This window comes from Asparagus officinalis, unplaced genomic scaffold, assembly GCF_001876935.1.
Source record: "Asparagus officinalis unplaced genomic scaffold, Aspof.V1 AsparagusV1_Un422, whole genome shotgun sequence".
NCBI classification, from domain to species: Eukaryota; Viridiplantae; Streptophyta; class Magnoliopsida; order Asparagales; family Asparagaceae; genus Asparagus; species Asparagus officinalis.
In genome coordinates, this window is record NW_017972687.1 from 36,469 (window position 1) to 51,237 (window position 14,769).

Here is a 14,769-nt window from a genome sequence, read left to right on the forward strand (position 1 = left end):
AAGATCTATTGACTAATGTGTTGGAGTGAAACACACAATCGAACCCGTGCCGTTCCGGATCTTTTGCTAAGAGTTTAACAAGTAGGAAAATCACCACAAATAAAAGAAAAATTGCAGGAAAGATAAACAAGAAGGAACACACCAGATTTAACGAGATTCGGCAACGTGCCTACGTCCTCGGGAGCCACACCACACAATTCTTTGATTAATTGAAGAATATTACAATGCCCACAAATAGGTTTTTATCTCTCCGAGATCTCTATGAAATAATCTTCTCAAAACCCTCTTTTTCTCGTATTAACATAACTCTAAAAACATATTAGGGAATATATATAAACCCAGCCCAAAACAGAATCCCGAAACAATTAGGAAACTGGTAAAACAGTTTTCGGTCGACCGGACCATATGAGTCGGTCGATCAGCCAGAACGTCAGTTTCTTACAGGGTCTTTGTGCACGTTTTCGGTCGACCGGACCATCACCTTCGGTCAATCGGATGACCACTCTCGATCGACCGACCAGAGTGAGTTTCCTGGGCTGTTTTCCTGCAGTCGATTAAGTCGACCGGACCAAGCTTGTCGGTCAAACGATCTGGGTTTTTCTTCTTCTTTGATGATTTCTTCTTCAGGTTTTGGTCTTCACACTTTCAAAGCTAACACTCTCTCACTTGGAGACGAAACCACCATCAATGAGCTCTCCTGAACTCCTGTCATCTTCACAAGCATCTTCTCCTATCCGGAAAATTCCATTCTTCAATCATCATTATCTCGGTGATCCCACCGATCCTCCTAGTATGGCTCTGCCTTCATCTCCTACGCGTGAAGGCCAACTAAAATTACGTACACTCCAGTTTGTCGATGCTCACTACTTTTGTCAACATATCCATAGGATTTTGGCTCCCTAAAATATTCTCCAATCGTAACTTGTCGTCTTTAATCTGCAAGTGTATGAAGTAGTAACCTACGTTGATGTGCTTCATTCTAGCATGATATACTAGATTCTTGGCAAGATATATAACACTCTGGCTATCACAATAAAGAACTATGTTCCCCTGCTTCAGATCCAACTCTTGCAGACACCCGGCTAACCAAATTATCTCCTTCCTGGCTTCAGTCACTACGACATACTCTGTCTCAGTTATGAACAATGTTATAATCTTCTGCAAACATGAGACCCAGCTTAATGCTGTCGACGCTAAGATATAAACATATATGTAGGCGTTAAAAATTACCTATAGGTTTCAGCACACAGCTCAAGATATAGAGAAAACAATGAACTTCATTATCCTAGTCAAGAAGGATTATCTAACACCAACAAATGCATGAAGCAAGTTGACCAGGTGTACAAGTCAGCGAGACGGTCAAATGATGATGAAACAACTCGATCGAGAGTAACATTTTTTCGATCGCAAAAGATGAAGCGTCACTCGTGTCTCGCTCATGCCATGGGTGTATCGCCAATGGAAGGTTGTAGATCTCTTCACGAGCTTTCTAACGCATCTTGAATCACTTTATTCCGACATCGAACGAGGGAGTTAGAGCTAAAATACCCGAGACCATTCAGGTCGTTTTACATCAGTAAGACACAATCTGTGTCTTAGAGAGGAATGACAATTTTGGATATGATGTGGTTCGAATCTGAAGAAGCTCAAAAAGAAGAAAGTTGTAGATCTCTCCTCCAGCTTTCCAATGCATCTTGAATCACTTTATTCTGACATCGTACGAGAAAGTTAGAGTCAAAACAAGGCGAGTGTCTCGGCCAAACCGAGACTGTCCCGAGTTCAAGATTCTGTCCCGAATTCAAGATTCTATCCCAAGATCAAGATTTTATCCCGAGTTCAAGATTATGTCCCGAGATCAAGATTTTGTCCCGAGTTCAGAATTATGTCCCAAGTTCAAGATTTTGTCCCGAGTTTAGAATTATGTCCCGAGATCAAAATTCTGTCCCGACTTGGCTCGGACTGTCCCGAACTATCACAGACTATCCAGAACTATCACGAACTGTTCAGAACTACCACGGACTATCCAGAACTGCTATGAACTATCCATAACTATCGCGGACTGTCCAGAGCCTCCCTAACTGATTTGAGATTATCTATAAGTATGGTTAAGTGGTTATAACTGGGGATAAGATTAAATTGTTCGTTCTTATCCGAAAACAGGCTTCTGAAGCCTATAAATACAGTCCTAAGGTCTTCTTTTACACAAATCTGGAATTCTCAAGCCTTGGCAAAGCCCTGTTGGATCAGAGAGTGAGGAGCACGGATTTCAAAGAGAAGATCTCGGCGAGCTATTCAGTATAAAGAGGAAGAGTTCGAGAGATCTGCATCTGTTCATCTATTTATTTGAGATCGTACTTAGCTACGATTCTCGAGAAGAGTGATTATTTCGCTTTACCGAGATAGTTACTTCAGTTTCTTATCTTCTTTGCGAGGCAACGAAATCTACATTAGATCTAATCAGTCGATAGCCTATAGATAAACCCCGGCACAAGCAAAGACTGCACGCAAGCAGAAGATCGATAAACGATCTCTCTGTGTGTTTTTAAAAAGTTATAATTTTTATTTTATTTGTGTAAGAGAAACCTTATAAAAAGGCTCACTCTTTCGAACTTGTTGTAAGTCGATAAACGATTGTAATGAGTTCTCAAATGAAATCAACTTTCGACCAAAACAATACCCCGTGGTACTTTGCCTCGTATCATGATCACCGGTGAAATCTGCATCCACGTATCCTCGCAGTACTAATTCTTTCCTTCTGAAACACAATGGCATATCCGTAGTCCCTCTCAAGTAACACAATATTCACTTCCCTCCCAATGTTGCTTCTCTGGATTGCTTACAAACATGCTCACAACTCTCACTGCATGGGAGATATCCGACTTCGTGCAAACAATCGTGTACATCAGACTACCAATGACTGATGAATATGACACTCTACTATTTTGGATGATTGTTCCTCAGATAACTTGAATTGACTTCCAAGGGGCGTGCCGACGGGCTTAGTATTCTTCATGTTAAATCTCTGAAGTACCTTCTCGATGTATTCCACTTGACTCAACTTCAACGTTCCTTCAATTTCATCTCTACTGATTTGCATCCCAAGAATTTACTTCGCTACACCCAGATCTTTCATAGCAAATCCTTCGCTAACTGCTTCTTCAAATTGTTTATTTTCTCTAAACACGATCCTACAACTAACATGTCATCAACATACAATAATAACATGATATAGCTAGACTCGAACCTCTTGAAGTACCAACAATAATCTGAATTGTATCTTCTATAACCATTGCTCTGTATGAAGTTATCGAACTTCTTGTACCACTGTCTTAGAGCATGTTTTAATCCGTACAAGCTCTTCTTGAGTCCACATACTATCTCTTCCTTTTCTTCTTCTATAAAACTAACAGGTTGCTTCATGTAGATTTTTTTCATCCAAGTCACCATGAAGAAAGGTAGTCTTCACATCTAACTACTCAATGTAGAGATTTTTAATAGCTACTAAGCTCAACACCACTCTGATGGTTGTAAGCTTCATAACAGGAGAAATTATCTCTGTATAATCTACTTCTTCCCGCTGTTGAAACTCTTTTACAACTAATCTAGCCTTACACCTCTTGCTTCCATCACTCTCCTGCTTAACCCGATAGACCCATTTGTTATGTAAGGTTTTCTTCTGCGTAGGTAGCTGGGCTAACTCCCATATCACATTAGTATATAGAAAATCCATCTTTCTTACATTGTATGCTCCCACTACTGAGATTCACTAACTTACATAGCCTCCTCATAGCATTCTGGTTCTTCGCTATCTGTCAAAAGCAAATAATCTAGTGATGAAAGATATCTGGGATTCAATTTGGGTATCATGAATGACCTTCTAAGCTTCATACCTTGGGTAGTCGTCTCTGCACCTGAAGTCTACTCCGTTCTTCGGTCAGAACTGATCTTGTCACCGCTATCTGAAAGGTCCTCCATATCTATGTACTCGGATCCACCTACATCCGTAGTGATGCTCCCACTGCTTTAGCTATCATTGGTATTGTTTTTGTCCTTGTACATCACCTCCTCATTGAATATGACGTCTCTGCTCCTGATGATCTTTCTGTTCTTCTCATCCCACAGACGATACCCGAACTCATCAATGTCGATCAAATGAATGTACACTTCTGTGACCTAGCTTCTAGCTTGTTCCTGACATGATCGCTAATATGAACATATGTCATACAGCCAAATACTCGCAAGTATAAGAGATTAACCTTCTTGCCACTCCAAACCACATCTAGAATCCTAAAATCCAATAGAACTGATGGCTCATGATTAATCAAGTAAGCTGTTGTATGCATCACGTCTGTCCAAAATATCTTGGGTAGACCTGTATGTAGACGCATGCTCCTCGCACGCTCTGTCAAAGTCATGTTCATCCCCTCTACAACGTTGTTCTGTTGCGATATCCCTGGAGTAGTCCTCTCCAAACGAATCTCATTTAGATCACAGAACCTCTTGAACTCCTCTAACTCGTATTCTCTACTATTGTCTGATCTCAGACACTTCATATTCAGATCTGTCTCGTTCTCCACCATGGCTTTCCACTTCTTGAAGATCCCGAACACCTCTGACTTATGCTTCATGAAGTATACTCACGCCTTTCTCGAGTGATCATCGATAAATGTGACATAGTATGTCGAACCGTTAAGAGAAAACACGCTAGCTGGGCCCCATACATCTGTATGAATAAGCTCTAACTTATGAGATTTACGTGGTCTTTTATTTTTCTGAAAGCTGACCCTCTTCTGCTTCCCGTAGATGCAATCCTCACAAACACTAACTTCTACTGAATCGATGTCATTTAGCTTTCCTTTTGAGTGTAGAATATTCATTCCCTTCTCGCTCATGTGTCCTAGCCTATTGTGTTACAGATCTGCACTCTTCTTGCCAGCTACAATTACGAGGGTGTCACTCGGATGTGAAGTTAAATAGAGTGTTTCGGTTTTGTACTACCGTTAGAGATTTTTCACGAATCCCCGGTGAATGTTGAAATATAGCATTCCGCTCTAAGCTGACTAACCGAATCAAGATTCCTCTTCAGTTTTGATACATGTCTGACATTCTTCAGATTCTACTTAGAGCCATTCATCTGAATCTGCATGTCACCTCTTCTAACAATACTGCAAGACTCGTTATCCTCCAAGTACACTTTTTTAAAATCCCCTGCTATATAGTTCTAAAGAACCTTTTTATTAGCAGTGACGTAGAAAAAGGCTCCTAGATCAATTATCCATAAATCAGAATCGTTGTCCATAGCAAGGATGAAGACATCTTGCACAATATGAACCTCTTGTTCATTCGCATCCTTCTTTTGTGCTTTACAGATTAAAGATATATAGCCCTCCTGATCATAGTTCCAACACTTTTCTTTGATAGACCTAACCTTCGAGATTGACCTTTTCTTCTTCGACTTCGACCGATTCCTATTCTAGTTTCCCTTCTTTTGGCTTCGGACTCTCTGTTCGAGATTTAGGACCGAACCTGAACCTTCTGATTCAGACAATTTCCTTCTAACCTCCTCGAATAGAATCATACTAACAACCTCTCTTAGCTTCAACTTCTTTCCCGCCGAGTTGCTAATTACGGTCACGCAACCTGCCCAACTATCCGGTAACTACGATAGAATCAATAGGGCATGCACTTCATCATCAAATGTGATGTCTACGGAGATAAGTTGATCAACAATTGTATTGAACTTGTTGAGATGCATCGTGAAGGAGCATCATTCTGCCATCTTGAGGTTAAAGAGCGTTTTGTCAAGATGCACCTTATTTGCGACTGACAGTTGCTCGTACATCTTCGTGAGCGTTTCTATAAACCCCACCGTCGTCTTCTCCTTCAATATATTATGGGTGACTGATTTGGCAAGCGACAATCGGATCTGCCCTAGAACCTTTCAATCTAATATTTCACATTCCTCATCTGATTTCTCCTTCTTTCCTTTAGTCTTGCCCATCAACGGGCAGTAAAGATCCTTCTGGTACAGATAGTCCTCCATCTGTTACTTTCAGTAGGCGAAGTCTGACCCATCAAACTTTTTTATCCTTGATTTTCTTTCCTCTACCATGCCTCTCGCACAAATCTTCTGAACGAAGCTCTGATACCAGTTGTTGGAGATTTGAAACACGCAATCGAACCCATATCCTTCCGGATCTTGTGCTAAGAGTTTAACAAGTAGGAAAATCACCGCAAATAAAGAAAAATTACAGGAAAGATAAATAAGAAGGAACACACCAGACTTAACGAGGTTCGGCAACGTGCCTACGTCCTCAGGAGCCACACCACATAATTCTTTGATTAATTAAAGAAGATTACAATGCCCACAAATAGGTTTTTATCTCTTTGAGATCTCTCTAAAAGAATCCTCTCAAAACCCTCTTTTTCTCGTGTTAACATAACCTTAGAAACGTATTAGGGAATATATATAAACCCAGTCCAAAACAGAATCCCAAAACAATTATGAAACTGGAAAAATGGATTTCGTTCGACCGGACCATGTGAGTTGGTCGACCGACTAGAACGTTAGTTTCTTACAGGGTCTTTGTGCACGTTTTCGGTCGACCGGACCATCACCTTCGGTCGACCGGATGACCACTCTCGGTCGATCGTCATCAAGCTTCGATCGACCAACCAGAGTGAGTTTCTTGGGTTGTTTTCCTGTAGTCGATTCGGTTGATCGGACCAAGCTTATCGGTCGACCGATTTGGGTTTTTTTGCTTCTTTAATGATTTCTTCTTTAAGTTTTGGTCTTCACACTTCCAAAACCAACATAATGGTGCATTAAGGCATAAGTACCACAGGTTTAAAGTTTGAACTTGGGGTCCAAACACAAACCCACTTAAGGGATATGCATACTTCGAATGGGTTTGGAATTTGAATTTCAGGCATGCTCACATAAATTTATAAGATGCATTATGAGTTCTAGAACAGTAGGCTCACATACAACTCCATTAACTTATTTGCATTTATTAACTTATAAGTATGTTTTTCTGTTTTATATGTTCAAATACTTGCAAAGAGAATGTTGAATATATACACTTTTAGATGTGTAATTTTAATATTATACCTGATTTTTGTCATTTCTTATAATGTTATTGACATTGGTAACCTGTATTGCTATCATGTGTAGACTATGTCACGTTATATTAATTTTATGACATCATATTAATTTACCATAACAAAATAACTGTCTTATGTGGTACCCATATCCTTCCTATACTACTATAAATTAGCATAAAATACACCCAGGTAGAAGTACTCAATGCGGCAAGCACATAATAGTTATGTTTCATTTAAAATCCACAATATAGAAAGAGTGAAGCTGGAGACTGAAGCAAAAGTGAGGAGTTAATTTTGTGAAATAGCTACATAATTGTATATTATGTTGTATCCTTATCTCCTTCCTATACTACTATAAACTATAGTATATAACCACGTGGAAGCACTCTTTATCTTGCAACATGATAGATATCCCTCAGGACAAATTTTCAAAACCAATCTGTTTTGAATTTTATTCCTAAAAAAGACTCATTTCAAACTTAATTTCAAAAACCAATCCAATTGGCTGAAACTGGGTCGGTTTTTAAAAAAAAAGTTACCGAACTTCACGGGAGTTGAAGTCCCGTGAAGTTTTGTTATATAAAAACTTCACGGGACTTCAACTCCCGTGAAGTTTGCGAACTTTTTTTTCAAAAACCGACCCAGTTTCAGCCAACTGGGTCGGTTTTTGAAATTAAGTTTGAAATGGGTCTTTTTTGGGAATTTTGTGACAATAGGTTGGTTTTGAAAATTTGTCCTTATCTCTCATTCACAAGAAAGATCCAAAACATCAAAGTAGAAAAAAGAGCAAGAGTCACTATTACGCTGATAAAATTATGTTGTTGATAACTCCAAAGGAGGGGCATCACTGAAGAGTTAAGAAGTAATCAAATCATGCAGCCTCAATGAAGATATGAACTGAGATCTAGAATTGAAAAAAATATATATGATGTTCATCTCATGCTTTACTTGAAAATGTTAAAGGTCTTTCACAAAAATAGGAGGATATAGAGACACATCAAATGTAGGGGTGTAATTGAGGAAACTGAAGTTTCAAATATTCAAATCATGGTCGTATTTTCTGGTCGCCAAGAAAGGTGGAGCCTCTTGGAGTTTTATGGTAATATAAGAAACTCTGGAGAACTCATGAAATTTGGTCATGTAATATAAATCAAGTGCTCCTTTTGACTTGGGATCACATGCATGTGTCTGGATCAGCTAGAAGGTGCATTGCAAGATGCAAAATGAACTATCTGGAGTAATATATCATACCAAAAACACATGGAAAAAACATATGGACGGGATGCTTCAATAAGATATTATATCATTTTATAATTAAGGAAGAAATACATTAGAACAACATATGGATGAATACACTTGCCTTTTCCTGAAGCTCAGTAATTGAATCAAATAATAATTTGTTCTGCATAACAAGAAAGTTTTGAAAACTTTAGAACTACCATATTTGACACAAATTTCTCTACAATGTTAACAGGAGGACAAGTAATTAACTTTTCAAGGAGGGGAAAATTGACAAAGGTAGCTTTACCTTCCTCGCTCTTATATGCTTTAAAGCATTTTCAAGCTGCTGCTCCAGTTGTTGGAGTTCTTTTACACTCAACATATCAAGCTCATCTCCCATTAAATGCCTGAAATTATGTAAACAAAGCTTCTTGGCTGCATAAGTTTACACAAATTTAGTTTGAGATTTTGACAACAGTATCTTCATTAGTACCTTTGGCTTTTCTGTAAAGCCTCAAGCCTTGCTTTCAGCCTACCATATTCATCGCACCACCTTCCCTGCATTGAGGATTTCATACAATAGCTCAGGAATCTTGTGAGTTGTACAAGAGTAGAATTTTCTTAAGGTATCACAGAAGAGAAACAAAGCAATGAGATAAGAACTTTCAGAACATGATAGTTTGCATCATAATTCATCAGTCAGTTTCTACCTGTAATTCAGGCTCTGAAGCCACAAGAGCCTTTTCTGCATAGGAACATCGTTCATAGCGTTCAAGAATTCTTTCCATACTGCAAATAGAAACCAATAAAAGAGTGTTTATATTTATTTATTTTATCTACAAGAAGATGAATCTAATTCAGACTTATCACAATCTTTCATTTGAAAATTGTAAACTTTTTCTTCAAGGCATAAACATTGTTCTTCGTGTGTATCCTAAACCTTACAGATGCTGAAGATATATAGAGTATGATAACTTTCAATGGAGAAAACCAAATTTTGACCTTTATATTCAAAAAAAATCAGAAAGTCCTTCAAAGCAATTTCTGGAATCATTCAAACGTAGTTTCATTTGATTCAATCAATTCAAAGAATGAGCTTCCTTCACCACGGACTTGAAATTATTTGTACCAATTTGTTACAAAATCCAATAACAAATGAATATCGAGATCAAAGTCAATTGAAGGATGTCTGACATCCTTTGACAAACAACAGATGATTCCCTTCTAGAGAACAATGACCCCCTGATGGCTGATCTCAAAGCTCTCTCAAAGTTAGTCCTAAACTCTCACAGTGTTATCGAGGCGCAAGACGTAATGCGGGGCGCAAAGGTCCCTTACGCGCATCATGCGCAAGGCGCACAACAAGGCGCGCGCCTCACTAACTGAGGCGCATAACTCAAATTAATATTTACCAACATCATAAGACAGAAACATATAAGCAACATATTAGTTACCTACATCCAAAATTATGAGAATATCAACTTAAATCATTAATTATGCTAACTGAATTTTTAAAGTAACAAAAAAGATACAAGAAACATGTATTTAAATCATCAAATTAAGTGATTAACAATTATGAGCATATGTTTATAAATTGTCACATAAAAAGACTAAGAAATATAATTAACAAACATGACTGTTTATAATTTCTAGTTAGTATTCTTAATTGATATTTGCTACTTAGCTTGAAAAGATGAAGAATGAATGTAATAATTACATATTTACATGTTCATAATTTGCTATTAGCATGCTAATTAGTGAAGGAAGTTACAATTAGCAAACAAGTATACTAAATTACTAATTATTGTTTTCTTTTTATAGGTTAAACATGAAAAGATGAAAATAGATTAGCAACTAGTAAGAAAGAGTATATTACATGATATAAATATGTAATTATGTAAATTATTTAAAAAAATAGAAGAAAGAGTATGTTACATAACACAGGTACGAGGCGCACGCGAGGCGCAAGCGAGGCGCACGCGAGGCGCGCGCCTCGCTGCGTGCAGCGCCCCGCCTCGCGTGCGAGGCGCATTTCGCCCAGGCTGAAGCGCCCCGTGCCCGGGGCGCGCCCGGGGCGCGCGCCTCAATAACACTGAACTCTCATCTAACAAATATTTATAGAATTCTATAAGGAGGAGAATTTAAGTTGTTTTGTTTGGGAGTTTACTAAGGGAAAGAATGGAAAGTTAAATAATGGAAAGGAAAGATAGGGAATGGAAGTGAAAAGATAAAATATTGTTTGTGAGTTTAGTAAGATGAACAGAAATAAATTTTTTACCTTGTTTGAGAGTTTTAATAAAGAGGAGGGGAGTGAAGTGAATATGTACAGGGTTACATAAATGCCATTACATATTGGATGTGAGTATATATTAGCCATTGGATTTTAATGTCATAAGGATATAATTGTTTTATCACATTGTAAAATTTTACATTGATTTCCATTCCATTCTCTACCCCCAAATTGGAGGGGAGGAAAATGGAAGGAAATTTAACCTTCCATTCCATCCTCTAACCCCTCAAAAAACTCCCAACCAAGGTGAAATTAAAATTTCACTTTAACTTCCATCCATTAACCTCCATCCAAACAAGATGTAAAAGAATTACAAAAAACAAGCCTTCAACTAGTTCAACTTCGAATAAGATTTTTCAACTAAGGCACCTAGAAACGTCTGTCAGACATGAGAGAGAGAGAGAGAGAGAACTGTTAGATAATTCAAATGTAGAGATTTCATTAGCTTCATGTGTTTTTGGTTTATCATTGATTTTGGTGTTTTGTCAAAGAAATCTAGAAAGTCGCATGCATGTAAATCATGTCATGTGCGTTTCAGACTTGTGCTTTGAATAAAATAGAAGCATATGAAACGGTTATAAAGAGGCAATACAAACCACACCTTATGGGCCATTTTGTAAGCCAAGTCCAAAACAAAGAACAAAGTTATGGAGAAGCATTTATTTCTTGGATATGAGACTGTATTGAGGAAATGAAAACTACTCACATGAAGGCAACGAAGAGGATACTTTGCTACATAAGAGATACAGTACATGATCATTTTATTCTTTTTCACCTAATGCACAACTTGTATTTATTGCACTAATGACTAGGGCAGAGACCAAAATGGTAGAAGCACCATTAGATGTTGTATTTACTTAGGAGACACCATATGCACAGGGTCTCCAAGAAGCAACTTATAGCGATGGTCTCCACTTGTGAATTTGAGTATGTGGCGGCTTCATCATGCACTTGTCATACTATTTCGCTAAGGAGAATGCTTGAAGGCATATTTTCTAAAAGGAAGCTGCAAATTTACATGTGGGTAACAAGTCAACTATCGCATTGGCAAAATCAAAACACAGACTACCATGAGAGAAGCAAGTACATCAGTATGCGATTTTATTTCGTTAGAGAACGTGTCGACTAAAAAGAGATCGTGTTGATACGTGTCAAGATTTGCGATCAAGTAGCACCTAGCTTCGGTCTTCACCAAGCCCCCTGAAAGTGTAACTCTTCTCCAAATTCAAGATATTGCTTGGCAATGTCAAATGAAGCTAACTTTGGATTGATGGGAAGCTTTGTTGCATAAAGCACATGTAGTAGATTTCATCAGTTTCATGTGTTTTGGTTTATCCTTGCATTGTGTTTGATTAAAGGAATGTAGAAGGTTGCATGCATGTAAATCATGTAATGTGTGTTTTAAACTTGTGCCCTGAATAAACTAGGAGCATGTGAAACGGTTATGCGGATGCTATATAAACCCAACCATATGGGGGTCATTTTGTAACCAAATTAAGTCCACAATAAAGAAACGAAGTTAAGAAGAAGCATTTCTTTCTTGGCTTTTACACCATCTCCAACATTTCTCCAATGCCACAACTTGCTTGTTTTACTTTTCTAAGTTTAGCTCCTCCAAATAACAGAAAGAGAGAAGTTTAGTGCCTGAAGCATCCGCCAAACTTCCCATTATCTTTCTGCAGCAAAAACAACTCTTGGAATTCCACAGAGACCTCTCAATGGCGCCTATCTACGTGTTTGGAGAAGTCTTAAAAACGGATTGAAGACCAAAACCTTTATAGCTATGTGGAGGTGCCGCGCACGTCTACATTTTACAGCCTTATATTGCGATAATCCAGCAAGTATTTCTCTCACTTTTGTCTCTGGCCAGCATAGTGAGCTTTCCCTTAAATGGTTATTACAGCAGCACTGAACATTGTTTCCACATTTGTATAATATCATCAGTTTATATATACTATGTTAGAGGCCTCAACCTAGGCCTCTAACATTAATTTTGTATATAATTACTTCGGCCTCTCAATTGTTTGTGCCCAACAGCCCATGATCCCTTTTACATGACTCTTTCAGAGGGATGGAAAAGATCCTATGGCTTGCTGATCAGTGAGGTTACGGGTCTTCAAATCCCCATACAGAAACAAGAACGCACGTAAACAATACCTCAAAGTTGAGTCGTGATAAATAATTTCACACCGTTACAAAGTAATGTCCTATTTAGGCATGTACCCTTGGGGGAAAAAAAAGTGATGCTCCTCATTTTGGGAAAGTTCTTCGCACCATTTGTATATTTTGATGTTTTTTTTTTTACCTTAAAATAACATATTTAATTTCTCCAAAACTACGTCCTCAAAAAAAAGTGATACTCGATCCTCTCCATGTCGCCACATCTATCACAATATTTTTCTTGCATTGATGGATCGTACTACATGACTCCGCATCAACGGCATCCTCCTACTTTCACTACTCTCCGACAATCACGAAATATTCCGCCCATAATTTTATGACTGCAACAAAGTAGTAATAATAATAATAATAAAATGCGGACCTGGAATCTGTGGAGTACTCGTAGAGCCTTCCCTTGGTGGAGAAGACGATGAGGGCGACGTCGGCATCGCAGAGCACCGAGATCTCATGGGCCTTCTTCAGCAACCCAGACCTCCGCTTCGAGAAGGTGACCTGCCGATTGATCGTGTTCTCGATCCTCTTCAGCTGGACCCTCCCTCTCCCCATGTATGCACGTGTTTGTAAGATAATTGAATTTGGGTTGAGTTGAATTTGAATGGATCGAATCCAAACCGAGAAATTAAACAAAACAGGAAGGGAAGGGTGGTTTTTGGTTTGCAGGAGGAGGTGCGCTGAAGGCGGGTTTGGGGTGGGGGGTATAATTAAGGGGGTGGAAAGCGGGGGTTTTCGATATACCGGTGGTTTTTGGAGGCTGCGTTGTCGGTTCGCGATTGGGGGAGGGCGAGGGGCGGGGACGTCGCGTGTTTTCTATTGGTAGATGTGGGGGACTGGGGCAGTCGTTAACGCCCCCTCAGTTTAGGGCCACACGTTCCCCGGGGACTATGTTGGGTGTCCGTACGGTTTTATTATTTTATTTTGGGAGCTCTTTTTATGTTTTATTTTTCTTTTCCCCCTCATTAATTTTTTGTGAAAAATTTTTGAAGGACCCAAAATATGGGATTAATAGAGGGGACAAGTGAGGTGTCCCCCTCTTATTGGATAATGAGTTGACCATCATTAATGATGGCCAACTCATTATCCAATAAGAGGGGGATACCTCACTTGTCGGTCCCTGTAGCAAAGCTCATTTTTTGTTGGTCTTGGGAGCTGTCGCTTGCCAACTCACACTGGCGCTGTTATTTTGATGCACGTGTAAGGGAAACTGAGTCATCGGCGTAACGCGTTACATGGTATTACAAGAGTATCTTTGCTCTTCCCCCGCTTATTTACATCTTTCATGACATATATGATGATCGTTTAACTAGTGTAACTTATTCTTCCCCAAATGCCTACCCAGTAAATCATAGATCCTGATATAAATGAGTTAAGAGGGGCATATAATGATCACATATGATGATGGTCACGTGAAGCATTCCAGCGGGTTTATGGCGAGCGTTTGTGTCTTATTGCTAACAAAAATTTAGTGCTATAAGACTTTAATATCACTAGAGAAGATAAAATTATCACATCGGAAAGCATGTCTTACTAAAAATTGTTGGATATTTTGTTGGAGAAAAGGTAATTTTGTCTTCATGAATAGTCCCACATAGAATACTGTTATGAATATAATTAAAATGTGCGTAACGACTATACCTTATGAGGAACGTTACGAAAATTTATAACAAACGTTACTGTATTAATTGTAGGAATTGTAATGATTTTCTTAACCATATATATACACCCCTTATTTATTACATTCGGACAATATAGAAACAATTCTCTCTTCTTCCTCTTCTCTCCTCTGCATGTTATTTTCATTCATATGTTGGTACTATTTTGGGCAACCATTTTTCGTCTGAGTTGAAGCTCTGTTCTCTTGCCCGAGTACAGAGGCCGGTCATTTTCGAGGGTTTTTACCGCTAAGGGAGAGATGATCGTCTGCGTCAGAGCGATAGGCGGGTCCTCAATCTTCTAGGACAGTGTTTACACGACTG

At 38.7% G+C, this 14,769-nt stretch overlaps 1 protein-coding gene across 1 annotated transcript in view; it reads right to left on the bottom strand.

Annotated features, from left to right (window-relative positions):
* Positions 1 to 13,488, bottom strand: part of LOC109827768 (truncated transcription factor CAULIFLOWER A-like) — a 20,127-nt gene extending 6,639 nt beyond the window's left edge. Inside the window, exons 1-5 of the mRNA XM_020394784.1 lie at positions 13,158 to 13,488; positions 9,036 to 9,114; positions 8,819 to 8,883; positions 8,633 to 8,732; positions 8,465 to 8,506 (exon numbers count right to left, since the gene is read on the bottom strand). Of these exons, the coding sequence (XP_020250373.1) occupies positions 8,465 to 8,506; positions 8,633 to 8,732; positions 8,819 to 8,883; positions 9,036 to 9,114; positions 13,158 to 13,342 (471 nt within the window). The 5' untranslated portion in view covers positions 13,343 to 13,488. The remainder of the gene's footprint in view (positions 1 to 8,464; positions 8,507 to 8,632; positions 8,733 to 8,818; positions 8,884 to 9,035; positions 9,115 to 13,157) is intronic.
* Between the last annotated feature and the right edge of the window lie 1,281 nt (positions 13,489 to 14,769).